This window comes from Diceros bicornis, chromosome 11 (assembly GCF_020826845.1).
Source record: "Diceros bicornis minor isolate mBicDic1 chromosome 11, mDicBic1.mat.cur, whole genome shotgun sequence".
In the NCBI taxonomy this organism is placed as follows: domain Eukaryota; kingdom Metazoa; phylum Chordata; class Mammalia; order Perissodactyla; family Rhinocerotidae; genus Diceros; species Diceros bicornis.
In genome coordinates, this window is record NC_080750.1 from 33,265,036 (window position 1) to 33,285,427 (window position 20,392).

General features: G+C 36.2%; 1 protein-coding gene across 4 annotated transcripts in view; it reads left to right on the forward strand.

Moving 5' to 3' along the window:
• GAB1 (GRB2 associated binding protein 1) overlaps positions 1 to 4,667 on the forward strand; it is a 114,155-nt gene extending 109,488 nt beyond the window's left edge. For all 4 annotated transcript variants that reach the window (XM_058550127.1, XM_058550129.1, XM_058550128.1 and 1 more), the window contains 2 exons: positions 259 to 381; positions 2,660 to 4,667. In XM_058550127.1, coding sequence (XP_058406110.1) covers positions 259 to 381; positions 2,660 to 2,818 — 282 coding nt within the window. In that variant the 3' untranslated portion in view covers positions 2,819 to 4,667. The remainder of the gene's footprint in view (positions 1 to 258; positions 382 to 2,659) is intronic.
• The last annotated feature ends 15,725 nt before the right edge of the window (positions 4,668 to 20,392 follow it).

Here is a 20,392-nt window from a genome sequence, read left to right on the forward strand (position 1 = left end):
TAGCTTGATGTCCCAGTCTTAGTTTGAACCAAGTTTGACTTTTGAAACTACTTTTAGCTTGCTCTAAGCTGTCTTAATCAATTTTTTTAATATTACTTATTTTCCCCCCATCCTAAAAGATTATTTAATTTCTAAGCAGACATTTCTTCAAGCTATGTCCTCTTGAAATAAATATTTAGGCTTCAGTAGATGACAAACAAGATAAGCAGTATGTCTCGCAAATACTTGACAGTCGATTTTGTTGTTTTATGCTTCCAGAATCTTTTTGGCAGTAACAGTCTTGATGGAGGAAGCAGTCCTATGATCAAGCCCAAAGGAGACAAACAAGTGGAATACCTAGATCTAGATTTAGATTCTGGGAAATCCACACCACCACGTAAGGTAAGTGAAGCCTCATTCTATAAGTACAATTAGCTCACATTTTAAACCTGAAGAATCATATCTCCCTTGGGGAAATTTTATTAGTATGTTTAAATAGAATAAAGTCTATTACTTAATGCTGTTTCATAAATCACAAGTAAACAAACTATTTATTAGTTATGGAAACTAATAAATTAATTTTTTCCTTTCTAATGGTATGAAAGTTATACACTTTCTACTCTTTTAGCAGTTCCCATTGAAATGCTTACTTAACAAATTCTAATGTTAATCATTGTCTTCACTCGCTTTCCTGCGTTAGCTCAAAATTACTGCCCTTCTGACTTCTGTGCTATTTTTGTCCAGAATTTTAGTTTTTTCCTTTTGTTAAACCCACAAATTGAACATTAGTAGTAGTACTATTCTCATTATATAGACAGTGTTTATTTGCGTTTTCCTTCCTTAGCCAACTTCTTTTGTTATCGTTCCTTCTTGTATCTTAGACCTTCCTTTATAATCATTTTCCTTCCTCCTGAAATACATCCTTTAGAAGTTCCTTTTCCCGGGGGTGGTGGGGTCTGTTAATGGCAAATTCTTGCAGTTTTTGTTTAACTGAAATGTCTTTATTTTGCCTGCATCCTTGAAAAAGAGTTTTTTTTGAGTTCACAATTCTTGATTGACAATAAGCTTCTCTCAACATGTGGAAGATACTGTTTGCTATCATCCGGCTTCCATTGTTCCTGTTGAAAAGTATGCTGTCAGTCTAATTGCAGTTCCTTTGTAGGTAATCTGTCTTTTCTGTCTGGCTGATGTGAAGGTCTTTTCTGTTTCTTTGGTATTCTTCAGGTTCATGACAATGTGTCTAGACATCTAAACATAGATTTCTTTTTATTTATCCTGCTTGGTAGAAGTTGTGCTGTCTTTATTTCTGGATTCCTATTTTTTTAATCAATTCTAGAAAAGTCTCAGTCAATATCTCTCTAAATATTGCATTTCCTCTATTCTTTTTATTCTCTTCCTTGAGGTTTCTGATTAAACATTAGTTAGAACATCTCATTCTATTTCCCATACTTCTTATCACTCTTACATATTTTCTATCCTATTGTCTCTTTGTGCTTACTTGGATAATTTCTGAAGATCCATTACCAAGTTCACAAATTCTCAATTCTTCTGTTTAATGCACTTGTTTAATTTTTAATTTCAGTTATTTTATTTTTCATTTCTAAAATGAAGTTCTGCTTTTTTTTTTCAAATATGCCAGCTGATTTGAATAGCTTTGTATTTCTTTCATGTTATTTTATTCTTTTTATTTAGTTTTATTTTTTAATTCCTTTAAACATTTTATACATATATATTTTATACTGTTTATGCAATAATTTCAATATATGAAGTCCTTGGAGGTCTGAAACTGTGTTTACTGTTCTGCTAACTCACATCCTTGATGGCTTGTTTCCTTCTATGTTTTATACGTTTTTATTGTGAATTCATTTTGCTGAGCATGTCTGTGGGAATCCTGCAGACCTCAATTTCCTTCAGAAAGAACTTGCATTTGCTTCTGCTAGGAAGCAGGCTGTGCTACCACCCAAGGACCACCTCAGTTGCCTTCAGGGGCCCCTAGCTTAACAGGATGGTCTTGGGTTTGGCATGACCTCCCACCCAGGGCCTTCTGATTGCATTGCTGAGAGTGACATTCATCCTAAAGACAATACTGCCATTACCATTTAGCAGCTCTCTGCTCCCCCTGTTCCCCTCATGCCTTGGGTATTTCTCTTACTTTCTAGTGAGCCCATCAATGTATTAATAATTATATTTGTTTTAAGTTAGCTGCTATCGAGTTGTATTTTAGGAGTTAAGAGGGCCCATCAGCCTATGTAGTTGGCCATTCTTGAAATACTGCTTTTCAAAACACATTTCTTAGCTCTGAAAGTCAACACTGATAGATGTTCTTAGGACTTGGAAAAGTCAAGCTTAAGCTGAAGGCTGAAGGGAGAAGCCAGTTGTGTATCTTAAGATGAACCAGGTGTCATCTGCTATCCCTATTTTATGAGAATTTCATCTGAGATGCGTTAGTTTATGTTAGTTTGCATTCTTATGTGTAATAATTTTTAATTTAAGGGAAAAAAATGTATAATTAGAAGAGAGACAGTATTGTTCAACTGAGGTAGTTAATGTTATTTTTTTGTGACCCAATAGAGTTTCAAGAATTATTCACAGTGCCTGTGTGTCTGTGTTTTGACTGAATTTCACTCAAAAGCACCCCTTTATATGTGGGACTTTATGGTTTTTTTCCTTTGCTTTTTAGCAAAAGAGCAGTGGCTCAGGCAGCAGTGTGGCAGATGAGAGAGTGGATTATGTCGTGGTTGACCAACAGAAGACCCTGGCTCTAAAGAGCACCCGGGAAGCCTGGACAGATGGGAGACAGTCCACAGAGTCTGAGACACCAACCAAGAGTGTGAAATGAAAATATTGTTTTGCCATCTCTGAACAAAAGAGAACTGAATTGTAAAGATAAACCTTGTTTGACTGAAGATAATTTGACACTTCTACTCTAGGTAGATCCTCAACTGAGTAGAGTGGAAGTCAAAGGACCTTCCAGACATAATCAAGCAATTCTGACTGTAAATGGTGCTTTGTGGTATCTGAACGATTCATAACATGTAAATAATGTGGGAAAATAGTAATGGTTAGCTCCCAGAGAAACATTTGTTTCATAGTTAACACACTTGTTAGTATTACTGTATTTATGCACTTTTTCATTTACAACATTGGTTTGGGTATTCCCAAATGTACCTTAACATAATTCCTTTGGGAGTTCTTTTTTTCCTCACACTACTCTATATAACAATGTTAAGTTAACTAAGCTACTTTTAGATTGGAAAATTGCTCTTTAAACTGCAGTCTAACAATGTTAAAGTGAGAAGTAAATTCACAGTTTACCTTTCTACCTGAAACTTCAGGTGAATGGTAACTATTAGCTTACGACCAGAGAATATAGTTGGCCTCATGATTCATTGCCTTACAAAGTGCTGAGGATAATGTGTGTACTTGTGTCAGGACCTAGTTCTCTGATTCATGTACATTTAATTTTCAGTGGTGGGTCTTTATTATATTTTGTTAATTGCAGTGTTTTTGATTCATTGAATGAAGATTCTGGCAGGTGGAATCTTGCACCTTGGAAAGACTGAATAATTATGCTCTCAAGTAAGCCTACGAAACTGATGGCATGGGGTGATATGTGCTGTCACACTTATTAACGTGTATGAAACTTTACATTATTTGCAAAACGTAGATTATATAACTAGTCAGGTACGTACCAGGCACTGATGTGCTAATACACTGATCAGGTTTAGACATCAAGCTTTAGTTGTTTTCCTGTTGGTCCTAATGTTGGTTTCCAGTTTGGAATTAATGGAACAGTTGACATTCACTGTTAGTTATAGCAACATACTGTGATTTTTTAATTAGACAGTAACTCAGATTTATTACTCTCAGAATGAAATTTAATCTTTTGACACCATAGTGCCCTATGATTTTTTTTTAACTTTACTTAATATTCTTCTCGGCCTTATATTTAAATCCCTATGCAATTAATATTTTATATCTGTCTTTTTTAAACAAAATAGATGTTATATAAATGATTCTCATATGTAGCACCTATTGCTTTTCCAGTAAAAGAATTAAGAATTTTGTACTGTGATTTATATTCACTGCCCCAATTCAAGAAAATATTGGAGCCTTACTGTAATGTGAAATCTTAGAGTCATGGACCTCTTCCAACCAGATTTCTGAAACCACCAGAGGAATCGTATAATTCTGTCTCACCTGTAACATGGTCCTGTGACATGGATATCAAGACCACAAATTATATATAGTGAGGCTACGATTATATTGATCTGTCTTGGCTTTGCAATGTAATTTAGAAAGCAGGTATAGTAGTTTGTGTGTTTGTTTGTTTATTTGTTAACTACATACAATCTCTCATGTATGGATTTGAGACTTACTAACAGAGTTGGAGGGGGCGTAGAGATAGGAGTGCCCAGCACTGAGGCAACACTTCCTCATTCAGACCTCTAACTGTTGCCTGAGTACACAGATATGCCCTGATGTCTGGCCTCTTGGCCGTAGTGCTGTGCCTAATCTGGGTAATGGGTTTATTTCCCCACTCCACAGACTGAACATGTTCATAACAAGATGAATTGTACACTCATATAACATTTGATACTTTTAAATGTTTGCTTCTTTTTAAACAAAAACTAAAACCCGGAAGTGAATTTTGAGGTGGATTTTTAAATAAAAAAGATTGTTTGAGTTTGGTGTGTGCAAGCTGCTTTATAATGAAGCCACAAAATCTGAAATCATTGAAATGTGCCTAAACTACCAAAACACACAAACCAGTTGATGTGTAAAGATACTAAATTGTGTTATATGGAGGACACACGTATTTTGAGATTAAAAAATAAAACACAATAATAAATATATTAATTCAAATATAGAAATCTTGTTTAAAGCTGCCTATCAGAAGAGTCTAAGGCAATTATGAATTTTTTAGTATAATTTCTCCTTAATTTTTTACAAGTTACTATTTTTTAAGACAGGCAACACTGTAATTTGTAGACATTTTCCCATTATGCAGAGTAATTTAAGAATTGAAATGTGTTAGGCAGTTTATTTGAACACAAAATCACATTAAATATTATATTAACAAGTTACATTTAAAGACAGTTTCTTATAGAGAAGTATTTTCCAAACATTTTTTAGCACTAAAATCTTTTTTAAATGAAATTTTGTGTAACTCCAGTACATAAAGCCTGAAAAGTCCATTTTATCCGTATAAATGCACTTTGAGTTCACACTTATGTTTACTTATCTTAGTCCATTACTAAGAATAAAATTTCTGAATAACACAAATGTGAAATTGGGGTTATAGATAGTTAGCGAAAAACCTCAGCAGCCCATTTATTTCTATACCTTGTTTTACTTTCATACTATTAAGAAAATTGTGATTCACACAAACATAAGTAAGTGCAAATAATAACAGGTTTTAAACACACGTCTTAGGAGGTTCTTTAATTAGAGATAGCTGAAGTTATATTCTAAGGTTCACATAAAAATAAATGATCCTGGTAGTAGAAGTTAATACATAATCAGTCTCCAGAATGATAAAAAAGGGGTATGTAGCACATTAGAATGTGTATTTTTATTGTTTTATTTAAAATATGCACTTATAGAAACGAAATTTGAGTCAAACCCTTTTAATAACCTTAATTACCTCCAAGAAGCTGAGTTTTGGCCAGAAACCACTGGTTTGGTCGAAAACCACTGGTTAAGCATGTGATAGTTATGTTATAAATTAGAAGTCTTTTTCTCCCACATGTTGGATGTTCTCTGCCTTTTATTCCTTATTTTGAAAAACTGTAAAATTTTATGAAGGTTTGAATACCAAAGCACAGTTCTGCTTTCAAAAATCAAAATTCAAACTTGAATAATTTAAGCTATTTAGCCCACAGAAGGTATCATTTAGTAAGCTATAGAATGTTGTGTTATCTACACTCTAGTTTATACATTTTCATCTTTTTTAAATCAATACTTTGTAAGCTACTATGAGCATTTTAGAGAATTCCATAAAGGTACTATGAGTGTGTGTGTGTGTGTGTGTGTGTGTATGTGTGTGTATAGCATTGTATTTAATCATAAACTAAATTTAATTCGATATAGAAATACTGCTATACTTGTACATTAAGGTCATAAGTCATAATTTCTTCTGAACTCTTACATTTAACTAATGTGGGTCACTATCTTTATATTCATAAATGCATTTACACTGGAAATTGAACACCAGTGTTTGTTTTGTTTTGTTTTTCCTACTAGTGGAAAGTTGTCTGTTTTCCCCTTTTAGTGAAAACAGTATAAATTTTTTAAAAATGTTAACTATTGTATGTCAGTACACTATACCGTAGACATTGAACATAATTCTTGGATGCTCCCAAACACTCTTAGTGCCTCTTTATGGGGCCCATTGAAAGTATTGTGTCAGTACTTTGTACTAGTATTAGTATTTTGAATGAATACACAGCCTTTAGAATTTTAGAAACAATTAGGTGGGCCAATACTTCCAGTTCTTATCTTTGGGTCATTTCGGTGGGTCTTGTCCTCCACTGTCAGATAAGCAATCAGGTCCATGACAGGGATTGTACATATGACCAAATCAAGTGGAAACACAAAGAGATCCTAAGATAAGAATTATTGTCAATAACATCTGATATGTGTAAATCTGTATATAATTTAAAATATTGACAACTATGAGATGAAAAGCTATGGTGTAAATGCATGTTGACCTCATGGGCTTGATGTGATGAAAAATCACTTGTCAGGTTGTGGAGATAATTGGTTTTAGTCTGACTAAATATGTTTGTATATTACTGCAGCTTGAAATAATTTAGTTTGTGTTCTCCTCCACAGACTTATCTTTCTTTAGGTTCGGTATAATATCTATTATGAATTTCAAGAAAATGTTTAGTCAAGGGATTACCACAGCTTCTGCTTCCTTTACATAAAAAGACATGGCTTTGTGTGAGTTGTTGTAACCTAAATCAATTGTTGATCATCATCCCAAATTTCAACAGCAAAATCTTGTGTTATCAATTTATTTCTCCCCTCTTGCACATTTTCTTTTGTGAAGATCCAATTGTGGACATTTTCTGCTACCAAATAAAACTTTTCAAACAGTTTGGTTTCAAGACCTTAAACAGTCGATTTGGATCCTGAGTTTGTGAACCAATAGGGACATATGAATTTATATTTCCAACCCTTCCTTAGAGTCTTTATCTAAGTCAAAAACCCAATTCTGCAATTGTGGGAAGACAGTCCCAGCCAGTCTTCCCAGCCCTGCTTTTATAGGGTCACTAATTTTCTGCAACAAAGATCTCACTAAATCATGCTAAAATAGAATAGTCACGCTCTAAGTAGGAAAAGCTTCTGAGACTGTTGCCGTATGCATAGGCCCTTGTTAGTCCATCTAGCCCATGCTACCAGCCTTTTGTTCAATAAAAGGCCGATAAATAAGGGGCTGTGTGCAACCTTTACAGTTGGAAATATATTTTATACATAAAACATCACTTGGGAAATGGTAACTGGCTGGGCTTTTTCATTTCTCTGAGAGTTTTCAAACATCTCCACTAGTTCATAAAACCTCAAGAATTACTGTCAGTCAGTCTTATGGCCTGCTCAGCCCAGCTTTTCGTGACTGACTCTCATTAAGTCATATTTGGGAAGTTTGGGAAGGGGAAGGTTATATTCCTTGAGATCATTCTCTCCTCATCTGTCTTTCTGTCACCTTGTAAATGGTAAAACTTCTGGATATTTGCATATAACTTCTCTGGGAAAAAGCTTCTTTCTCCAATATAGAAACACTTTTTGAATTATAGTTTTTTTGGAGAGTTTACTGGAGAATAACTTGGCAATTCTGTGAATGTGTGTTACTACATATTTAAAAGCTGAGTCTGTGATGGGAGGCGTTTTATTAACTGTTGTATGGGTAACATTCCTGCCTTAGATTCCCTGTTTTAATATTACAAAAAAATTGTTTTTTTCATAAATGAACACTTATAGAAAATTAAGTTTCTAAGATGTATTTCTATGCTTCATTAGACAGGATTTTTATTACTATTACTAATGGTTATGTTGGTGATTAACTCTTAGTATAATGTGCCTCTGCTTTTGTGGCATATGTGATGCCCAGAACATTTGGAATACTCAATGTGTGGGATGTATAGTGGTACAGAAAAGAAAAAAAAAAAATCAAATAAATCCCCCCAAAAAGCCCACTTTCTGAAATATGGTATTGTGATGGTTAATGTATCAATTTGGCTAGGCTGTGGTGCCTGTGGGTTTGTTCAAACGCTAGTCTAGATGTTGCTGTGAAGATATTTTGTAGATGTAATTAACATTTACCATTACTTGACTTTAAGTAAAGCAGATCATCCTCCGTAATGTGGATAGGCCTCATCCAATAGGCCTCATCCAATCGGTTGAAGGACTTAACAGCAAAAACTGAGATTTCCCACAGAAAAAGGAATTCTGCCTCAAAACTGTTACGTAGAAATCCTGCCTGAATTTCCAGCCTGCCAGCATACCCTTCAAATTTCAAATTTTTTGGCCTTCATAATTGTGTGAGCCAATTCTTTAAAATAAATCTTTCCAATAAATGGATGGATGAATGGGTGGATGGATGGATGGAGAGATCCTATTGGTCTGTTTCTCTGAAGAACCCTGACCAATAGAGGTATTAATTCATTAATCTGAGTGCCTTTTACACATATACCGAGCAAAGAGTTTAAGGTTTAATTTGAAATATATATACCTCTGTATACCTCTAAAATTATTTTTTAATCAACTTTGTATGAACTTTATAAAAACAATAAGTCTGAAAGTTGCTTATTCCAATCCTTAGACAAAGCAATAATTGTGGAATTCAGACTAAGGAGAAAGTACTGTTGTCTCAGATTTTGATTCTACTAGATGACAAATTTAAAAATTAAATCATTTAGGGGCCAACCCGGTGGTGTAGTGGTTAAGTTCCCACGTTCCGCTTCGGCAGCCCGGGATTTGTGTGTTCACATCCTGGGCACAGACCCGCGTGCCCCTTATCAAGCCATGCTGTGGCAGGCATCCCACATATAAAGTAGAGGAGGATGGGCACGGATGTTAGCTCAGGGCCAATCTTCCTCAGCAAAAAGAGGAGGTTTGGCAACAGATGTTAGCTCAGGGCTAATCTACCTCACCAAAAAAAAAAAAAAAATTATTTCACTAGAGTAGCTCCTACACTTGTGGCATTGTGCTAGGTGCTGTAGGAAACAGAAGAAATCTACATCGTCTTTGTCTTTACAAATTAGTATGTGTGAAATAATAAATGATATGGGACGGTAAATAATTACTTCTGAGGTACCAATGATGAGCTATGCTCATAGTTTCCATGGTCAGACATTTAGGAGTGTCTTGGCTGGGCAATTCTCGCTCAGCATCTCTAACAAAATGACAGTCAGATCAGCTGAGACTAGTCATGCTGGGGCTGAAGGATCTGCTTCCAACGTGATTCACTCATATGGCTGGCAAGTTGGCAGGAGGCTTGTGTTCCTCTTCATGTGGGCTTCTTCCAGAGCAGCTTGAGTATCCTATGGCATGGAGGCGGGCTTACCCCGAAACTATTGATCCCAGAGACCAAACAGAGGCTTCATTACCTTTTATGACCTACACTTGGAAGCCACACACTGTCATGTCTGCTGTACTCTAATGGATCATACAGTCCACTCTTGATTCATTGTCGGAGGAGACTTACAAGGATATGAATACCAGGAAGTAACGATCACTGGGAGCATCTTGGAGGCTAGCTATCACAAAGGCAGAGTTGAGTGTTAAGAGATGAGGCCAAGGAGGGAAGGCCTTGAGAACCAAGTGGAACTCAAGTGCATTGAGTATTAAGGACTTTAAAATGTCAGAATAACAAGCCAAAGCATAGAAAGAATAGGCCATAGGAAGTCAGGAGACAGTTCTAAACCTAGGTCTATGAGTTTAACTGTGTTCTTATAAATTACAAAGCTATTCAACAGTTACTGAGACACTGTGTTTTATATTTACTCATACCTAATCCTCATAACATTGTGAGGTAGTTACTGTTATTCTCTCCAACCTTCAAGTTCCAACTAAACTCCATGAAGCTTTCTCTCAACTCCCTCACCCAGAGTTGATAGCTCCTTCCTCTGAAAGTCACAAAATTGGTAACTTCCTTTTTTCATATTTGGCCTTTGTGATGGTGTATCAGTTTGCTAGGGCTGCCATCACAGAGTACCACAGACTGGGTAGCTTAAATAACAGAAATTTAATTTTTCACAGTTCTGGAGGCTGAAAGTTCAAAGTCAAGATGTGGGCAGGTTTGGTTTCTTCGGAGGCCTCTTTCCTTGGCTTGTAGATGGCTGCCTTCTCACTGTGTCCTCAATGGCCTATTTTCTGTGCATACAACCCCTGATGTCTCTCTCTTCTTATAAGGACATCAGTCATAGGGATGAGAGCCCTTACAACCTCGTTTAATCTTAATTACCTCTTTAAAAGCCCTATTTCCAAAAACAGTCACATTCTGAGGACTGGGAGTTAGAACCTCAACATGAATTTTAGGGGTGACACAATTTATTCCATAATAGATAGCTATATTTATATCTCATCAACCTGGCTGTATGCACCTTAGAATAAAAACAGTGTCTTATCCATCATTATATCAATCACATTCCTGGCAGTAAAAGATGGCACACTCAAAGGAGTAATTGAAGACAGTTGAATGAAGGAACTATTGCATAACTATTGCAACAGGGATGGTTAAAAACCCTAAGCCAAGAGTAAGAAGCTATTACCACTTCTAGAACTAAAGGGGTAAATGGAGGGCGCTGTTACTGACACTCAGCAAGACCTGTCCACCAGCAGATACTTTGGTCTTAGGTAGAAGGACACAACCACTACCAAATGCAGACCAGCAGGGAGGGAGTCAGGTTACCTCTCCTGTCACTTGCCATTGGCTAGAACCTATCAGCAGCTAGATATAACCCAGGAGATATAATACATGGAGGTCAGCCCCCCAGGGCACATGGCAAGACAGAGAGGGGTGGCAGGCAGATTAGACAGAGCAAACAGAGAAAATCCTTCACCATCTTCATATTTATTACCATGGCAAACCATCGAGGAAATAAAGGATCTATGGAAGATTGGCTTCCTTAACAGCTGATCCAACCTCTTTCTAGAATGCCATCCTGCACTCCAGAAGCAGTAAGGATAAAAACTACATTTTCCAGGCTTCCTTGCAGTTAGGGTTCTGCCTGTCATTGACTTTCCACCAATCACCTTCACTTAAATTCAGAAACTGAGTTCAGTGGAGAGGGAGGCAGAACTCCGTGAGGTATAAATATTGTTAAATCTAGCCATTTGCATTTAGTAGATGAAGCAATAGGTTCCTGATCTTTGGTCCACAGCTAAGGTGATATGTTCTTGGAGCCAACATCTGTGGTGACAGCTTCCTGCACCCTCACGGTGCGATGGGCTCGTGATCCCGGATTCAACCATTGGTGCGGTGGTTTCCTGAGCACACATTCCTCATTGTTCCCGTGTCGGGCAGTTCCGTGGCGTTCTGAGAATCATTCTTTAAAGGCCCTACACACCTGCCGGTGGCTGTAAACTCTTAATTCTTTATATTAAATTCCTTTTTGTTTAAAGTTACTAGAGGGGCTTAAGTTTGTTGAAAATTGACACAGGGGCCAATTTTTTGCCTCTTGCATTCTGGAATATTTTTTTTCTTATTCTTATATTGTAAAACTGTATAATTAAAGAAAATGGGAGGGACAAACAGGAAAAACGCCCACAAACTGTGTTACTTCCCTATCTTTACTTGAATGTGCAGTTGGATTCTGCTTTTTGCATTGACTACTGTCATATTTTCCCAGGTGTTAAGCACCTGAATTGTCATCTTTAAAGACTGCATAATATTCCTTCAAAGATTTTAAAATACTCAATGATAGTATCCAATATTGATACAGGTGTGGGGACTAGAACACTAGTGTATGCTCCTGCAAGGAACATAAATTGATACAACTTTTTTAAAGAGCAGTTTATCAATACAATTTTAAAGTCTTGAAACTGTACTTAACCTTTATTTAACATAACAATTGCATTTCAAGGAATTAACCCTAAAGAATTAAACCAAGGTTTGCACAATAATTTATCTCCAAGGAGTTAGAAGTGTATCCAACAGTGGGGGATTAGTTGAATTGTACATACGTATGTATGTAGCCATTTATAGTATAGAACAATAATTTTCAAGTGTGTTCCTCCAATAGGAGAGACCTCTGACACCAAGTGGAGACCAAGTTTGGGAGATTCAACCCCCCTTCACCTTGCTTTAATTAGAGTACCTTCACTTTTTCTGTTTCTACATTGGAAGGTAAATGTGAGATTTTATTTGAAAAATAGGTTCCACTACTAGAAAAAGTTCTAACTGTTGCAATAAAAGAATATTTGATGTCGTGAATGTTTTTTCAAGATATACTGCTGTGCAAAAATTAACGCTAAATGACTAAATATAGTCCTCTGTTTGCATGTAACTAGTAGAATTAAAACAGCAGGATATCATGACAAATATTACAGACGTTAAAATGATGATAAAAAGATATTATGGGCAACCTTAGGCCAATAAATTTGCAAATTATATAAAATGAATAAATTGCTAGAAAAAACAGCTTACTAAAACTGAAAAAAGAAAAGAAGATTTGTATAGCCTTGTATTGACTAAAATGAATTTTAGAATTAAAAATCTTTTCACAAAGAAAATTCTGCACTCAGATAAAATCTCCACTGAATTCCACCAAACATTTAAGACATAAATAATGCCAATCTTACATAAGGTCAGGAATGTAAGGTAATACAGCACATCAATAAAATAATGGGGAGAAAGTTATGATCATCTCAACTGATGCAGAAAATTCGTTGATGAATTTCAAATTCTATGGATGACTGAAAAAACAAAACTTACCAACATAAAGTAAAAGGGAAATTCATTACAAAGAAAAAAATATCTATTTAAAAGTCCATCAACAAACCTACACTTAATGGTAAAACATTGACAACTTTCTCTTTGAGACCTAAAACAAGACTAGAATGTCCACTATTACCACTTCTATTTCTTATTGTACTGAAAGACCCAGCCAGTGAAAACTGTAAGATTTGGGCAAAATAAATAAAACTGCTACTATTCACAGATGATATGATGTATGTAGAAAATCCAAACAAATCTACAGATAAAAGATTGCTACCGACCAGGTCAATATACAAACATCAATTGTATTTTTAGGTACCCAGAACAAACAATTTGAATATGAATTTTTTTTTAAGATAGAGATAATGATAGAATCAAAAAATGTGAAATACTGGGGCCAGCCCAGTGGCATAGTGCTTAAGTTCCCGTGCTCCACTTTGGCGGCCCGGGGTTCACAGGTTTGGATCCCAGGCACGGACATACGAGCAGCTTATCAAGCCATGCTGTGGCAGGCGTACCGCATATAAAGCAGAGGAAGACGGGCATGAATGTTAGCCCAGGGCCAGTCTTCCTCAGCAAAAAGAGGAGGATTGACAACGGATGTTAGCTCAGAGCTAATCTTCCTCACACACACATAAAGAATGTGAAATACTTAGGAATACGTTTAAAATAGAATGTGCAAAAACCTTTACTATAAAACAGTATTAAGAATAAATAAAATCAAAATAAAGGGAGGAATATACAATGTGCATGGATTGGGTAGCTCAGTGATGTGAAGATGTCAGTTTTCCCCCAAATTAATCTTTAAATTCAATGCACTCTCATTCAAAATCCCAGGAGGGTTTTGTGTGTGTGTGTGTGTGTGTTTCAATGAACCTGAGAAGCTGATTCTTAGATATTTATAGAAGTGCAAAGGACCAAGAATAGCCAAAATACTCTTGGAAAAAACAACGTGGAACATGTACTCTTCAAAATCTGTGATTTATTACAAAGACATAGCAATTAATTCAGTGCAATATTGGTAATACAAGGAAAGAAAAATACAGCAATGGAACTCAAGAGAGAGCACAAAATGACACATATATGGATACTTGATTTATCACAAGGTGACTCTGCAGAGCAGTGGAAAAATCATTGTATTTTCAATAAATGGTGGTGGACAAATCGGATATCCATATAAATAAAAGAAGAACCTTGACCTCTAGCTCACATTATAAAGAAATATCAATTCCAAGTAATCCATAGACATGATTGTGAAAGGCAAAATAACGAAGTTAATGTAGGATAATTTTATGATGATTTGGAATAAGAGAAGATTTCTTAAAAAAGACAAAAAAAGAATTAACCAAAAAAGAAAAGATTGATAGATTGGGTTATATCGAAATAAAGAAAATCTGTTCATCAACGGACTCCTTAAAGAGAGTCAAAAGCAAAACACACTGTGGGTTACGTTTGAAACTCACATAATTGACAAAGGAGTCATAACCTAAATATAGTCAGAACTCCTACAGACCAATAAGAAAAACACACTAATCCAAAAAGGGGAGGGGGGAGACAAAAGAAACAGACAGAATTTTCACAAAAACATATAAAAAGGCTCAAATAAACTTATGAAATGGTTCGCTCTTCCCAGTGATGGGGAAATGCAAATTAAAACCAGAATGTCATATTACTGTACATCCACCAGAATATTAAATTAAAAAGACCGCCAATACCAAACATTGGCAAGGATGTATAGCAACAGTTACTCTCATATAGTGCTACTGGGAGTTCAAATTGGTATGACTACTTCGAAAGACTGTCATTATTTACAAAAGTTGTACATATGCATACCCCATGGCCCAATAATTACATTCCTGAGTATAGGCCCAGCTGAAACACATGCACATGTGTACCAAGAGACATACACAAGAATGTTCATGATAGCATCATCTGTAAAAACCAAACAAACAAAATAACCCAAATGCCCATCAACAGCGGAAAAGATATGTGAACTATATTACAATCTTACAATTAAGCTATGAAAATGAATGAACTACAGTCATTCACACACACATAGATGTCACAAATACAACATTGACTAAAAAGAAGCCAGACACAAAAAGAATGCTTAATATATGATTTTACTCATAAAGTTCAAAAACAGGGAAAACTAAATCATGGCATTTACTGCATGCTTAGGTGGTAAAACTATAAAGAAAGAATCAATTTCCATAAAAACAAGAGGAGTGGTCGCGTTGGAGGGGGAGGGAGGGGCCAACAGTTGTGAAGGGTTACAAGAAGGGTTTCTGTTGTGCTGGCAGTGTTTTAGTTATTGAGCTGGATAGTGGTTATATAGGTGGGTTTATTTTGTTTTGTGCACTTCTATGTGTTTTGTTTCATAATAAAAAGGTTAAAAATAAACTATTGCCAAAAAATTCGAATCTGAATCTAACCTCCAGAGGACAGAGGAACAATTAAATTGATACCACTAGGAAACAATCAGACAAAATATAGAACATTCTACATAAAACAACTTGTCTAATCTCTACAAAAAACCAAAGTCATTTTTTAAAAAGTGAGGGAGTGCTCTAGAACAAAGAGACTAAACAGAAATAACAACCACAATCCTATGTGTAAACCTTGATGGGGGGAAAAGAGCTATATAAGACATTTTAGGCAAAAATAAGAAATTTTAAATGGAGTAGATAATAAATGATATTAAATAATTACTCTTAATTGTCTTAGTTGTAATAATACTATAGCAATGTAGCTGAATATCCTTCATCAAATAGATGCATGCTGAAATACATAGGGTTAGAGCATCTAAAATAAATGCTCACAATATACATATATGTAGAGAAACAGATTTAAACAAATAAAACAAAATAATAATTGTTGAGTCAAGGTGATGGGTACCTATTGTAATATTTTCTTAACCTTTCTATTGAAGAGTTTCATATTAGAAAATTAAAAAATAATTGATCAATTAAATGATCTTTTCTATACCCAAAAAGGAAGGAAGGAAGGAAGGAAGGAAGGAAGGAGAGAAGGAAGGAAGGAAGGAAGGAAAGGAGCAAGGAAGGAAGGAAGGAAGGAAAGGAGGAAGGAAGGAAGGAAAGGAGGAAGGAAGGAAGGAAGGAAAGACATAAGAAGGAAAGAGAGAGAAAACAGAATGGTAAAATAAATAATACATGGGAAAATCTTTGAGCTCATTAGAAGAACATGGTTTTTTTTTTTTAAAAGCTATTAGTATGAATTGACAATCATTTTTAAAAACACTTTTTAAATAACATCTTTATATTTTGCATATATTCTTACATCTCTTTTCTCAAATTCATATCTTAGTCTAAATAAGATCACAAAGTAATTTTCCTTACAAAGTATTGTTTGTTATATAATATTTGGAATGAATAACACAATCACATAATTCAAAACATAATGTATTATACAACAAAAAGTATCCCTCTTAAGATACCCATGTCTACGTTTTTTTGTCCTTCTATATATTGTGCACTCATAAGCAAATTCATATATATTGACGGAACTTGTAAATTTTAGTTGTCTGATGATACTGTGTTTTTCCCCTGAGATGATATTTGCAGATTTCCAGCAGCTATGAACAAGTCTGTTATTTGGTGGACAGCGCCCTCTTGTGCATAAAACTGAATCGGCACGGCAAGTCCTGACAAAAAAGTGGAATAAATTTACGTGAATATTCTCTCGTGGAATTACAACTGTAAAAGTTCCTTGAAGCCCTATGGTCTGTGACCATACTTTCAATTACTCGGTTATAACCAGCCCCAAAATATCAGGCCTTGTTTTTAAGCCCTCAATGAAGATGTCCCCACGCTTGCCTTAGTGATCTCACGCATATGTGCTGCTTTTTGGTCTCCGAAGAACTCTCACATCTGTATTTTGTTTGATTAAAATAGGAGTTACTGGCCTCCTTTTCTTTTTTAATTTTTTTTAATTAATTAATTAATTAATTAATTTATTTATTTATTTCCCCCCAAAGCCCCAGGAGATAGTTGTATGTCATAGCAGCACATCTTTCTAGTTGCTGTGTGTGGGACTCGGCCCCAGCACGGCCGGAGAAGCGGTGCATCAGTGCCCGCCCAGGATGCGAACCCAGGCCGTCAGCAGCGGAGCGCCCACACTTAACCGCTAAGCCATGGGGCCAGCCTCTTGGCCTCATTTTCTATCGAGATATAATTCACATACCATACAATTCACCCATTTAAAGTGTACAACTCAATGGTTTTTATTATATTCAGAGTTATGCAACCATCGAAACAATTTATTTTAGAACACTTTCATCACCTCAAAAAGAAACTCCATACCCACTAGCAGTCATTACCCTTTTCCCAACCTTACCTGCAGCCCTAGGTAACCACTACTCTACTTTTGTCTCTGTAGATTTCTTTCTTCTAGACATTTAATATAAACGGAATCATCCACTATGCAGTGTGGTCTTTTGTGACTTTTCTTTCCCTTAGCTTAACGTAGACAAGGATCATCCATGTTGTAGCGTGTATCAGCACTTCATTCCTTTTTATAGCTGCATAATATTCCACTGTAGAGATGCACCACATTTTAATTATCCATTTGTCAGTGGATGGACATTTGGATTGTTTCTACTCTGGCTCTCATGAATAACGCTGCTGCAAGAGCTCAGTTGTTCTCCTTTTACAGTTGCAAAGAGGGAAGCCTCCTGAGCTGAAATGATAACTCGAGGGCTTGCAATAGGAGGAAAGACGTGTCCTCCTCAGAACTTGACTCTGCCCATCGCCAACACCACTCCAACCACTGTGGGAACCACCGCACCTGAGGGCTCCTCACATCCCACCACCTCAGCCTTCCCCTGAGGTCCTGTCGTCTATCATCTTCAGTTCTTCACCCCCCAAATAATCATCCATCAGCTGCCACGGTCTCCCACTCCCATCCCTTTCCCAAGCCTTTCCTCTGGTTCTCTGAAAAACTTGATCTCGACTTGATGCCCGATTTGCACGGTGGAATGCGGGCTCCCCTGAGGATACCACTTCCCCCACTCTTTCATGTGGAACTGTTTCCTGTCATACCCCAGGCCCTGGGAACAGGATGTGAGTCCCTTTCCTCTCCAACACAGCTTCAAACAGGTTCTCCTTCCTCCTCCCAAAACCCTAGCAATTTAGGAACTTAAGACACCACCCTTCTTGTTGTTATAATCTAGTGACTCCTGGTCACCCCTTCTCATTCAGTGGTCACTCCCTCTCGCTCCCCCACAGCTCACTGTCTTCCCTCATCTCTATTCCTTGAAAGTTCTGGGTGGCTTTAATATCCTCCCGGGCAACGCACACAACACACTAGCTTCTCTCAGTTCCTTGAACTCCAAACCTTTTCCTCCACCTGCTTCAGCCATCCATCGCCACGTTTCCATCCTAGATCTTGCAGAATCAGGCCAGTTCACCGAACAAACAATTGGCAGAATTTACTTAATTCTTGTTACTATTAATAAAGTTTACAACCAGGTCCCACATTGGATGGGATAGATTTAACAGCTTTTGATGATTTCCTGTGACATTTTAGTTGGATAATTTCATTGCATCTTCATAACAGCTTTTAAGGAATGGGCCATTCAAGTCCATTCCAACTCCTTGTTTCGGTAGCTAGAGGAAGCTGGAGCAAAGATGGAGAAAAGTTGGAGAGGAAGCTCCGCAGCACACAGAGAGTCAGAATATCCATTAAACCACATCTATATCAGTCCAATTTTTGTATATGTGCTGCACAGTGGGCATAATAACATACACTTTTGTAAATATCACTTCATTTATCTTTATAGAATTTGTAAATTCCTTTCATGCTTTCAAGGGCATTATTTACATTGACCCTAGTCTTATATGATTTGATTATACTATTATTTTGACTTAAAATATTGTATCAATTTTGTCCTAAGAAAACACATTTAAAGTGGATGTTTTCGATTTATGCCTAGAGCTTGAGTTCTAAAATCTATATCTGTAATAATATCGTCAATAATTTCTACAAAAGCATTGCATATTAGCTATAATTGAGTTTTTAGCAGCCTGGTGGTATCATCTCAACTTTCCAGTAGTGTATTGACAATGGTTCAAATTTGTGTTTAGTAAGTGTTTTTGATACATTTCAATGTGTCGTTGAAACCAAAAAGTAGTTGTAAAATTATTGGATGATATAAAGAAATTCAGTGTGTCAAAAGACATTCTTCTGCTGCTTCATTCATTACGAAGTTTAAAGAGTAAATAGAACAAGGAATATAATGCCCTAGAATGTTGTTTGAAGGTGTTTTTTTGTAACGTGTTACGTTTGCCACAGACATAAGGCATTGTCATATCCCTGAACTTTCAACTTATTTTTGACAAGATTCAAATTTGTTCAAGTAGTCTACTAAAAATGTGCATAATCTTTCTCTAGTTGTGTCTTCTACTGGACAAAATCCTCAAAACTATTCAATATAGAAATATTTGCATTTTATTTATTTATTTATTTTTAGGAAGATCGGCCCTGTGTTAACATTTGTTGCCAATCTTCCTCTTTTTTTTCTTTCTTTTTTTCTTTTTTCTCCCTAAAGCCCAGTACATAGTTGTGTGTCATAGCTGTAGAGTTGTAGCTCTTCTATATGGGACGCCACCTCAGCATGGCTTGATGAGTGGTAAGTAGGTCTGCACCCAGGATCTGAACCGGCGAACCCCAGGCCACCAAAGCAGAATGCATGAACTTAACTGCTACGCCACTGGGTCAGCCCAATATTTGCATTTTAAATCCATATGTCTAACAATAATTTTTAACTATTTCACATGATTTACATCTATTACATCAATTGAAAAATAACTGGGTAAAATTTAGCATGTCTTACTTTATTCAAAATGATTTTGTGGGGCTGGCCCTGTGGCATAGTGGTTGAGTTTGCATGCTCTGCTTCAGCGGCCCGGAGTTTGCAGGTTCGGATCCCAGGCGCGGACCTACACACTGCTCATCAAGCCATGCTGTGGCAGGCATCCCACATATAAAATGGAGGAAGATGGACACAGATGTTAGCCCAGGGTCAATCTTCCTCAGAAAAAAGAGGAGGATTGGCAACAGATGTTAGCTTAGGGCTAATTTTCCTCACCAAAAAACAAAAAAGCAAAAATGATTTTCTGAATCTCAGTTGCTATAATTTAAATTGTCTTTGTGTTTCACTCCCTATATATTGTGTTATATTATTTCACATCAATGTTTGTATTCTACATAAATATATACCATAATATGATCAACTTTTGCTGTGGTTTTTGAGACATGAAAAAAGCCTTATTATCTCACTCAAACATTTATTGGATGATCCTCTGAATGTTCAACACGGCCTTGCCAAAAACTGCATCATCTATGTTATGCATTTGACAATGTCAAACCAGTATAATCTCTGTTCTGCTGCAAAGAAGTTAAATTTTATATCAATTTTGAATACTTTACAATGTTTATAACACTTCA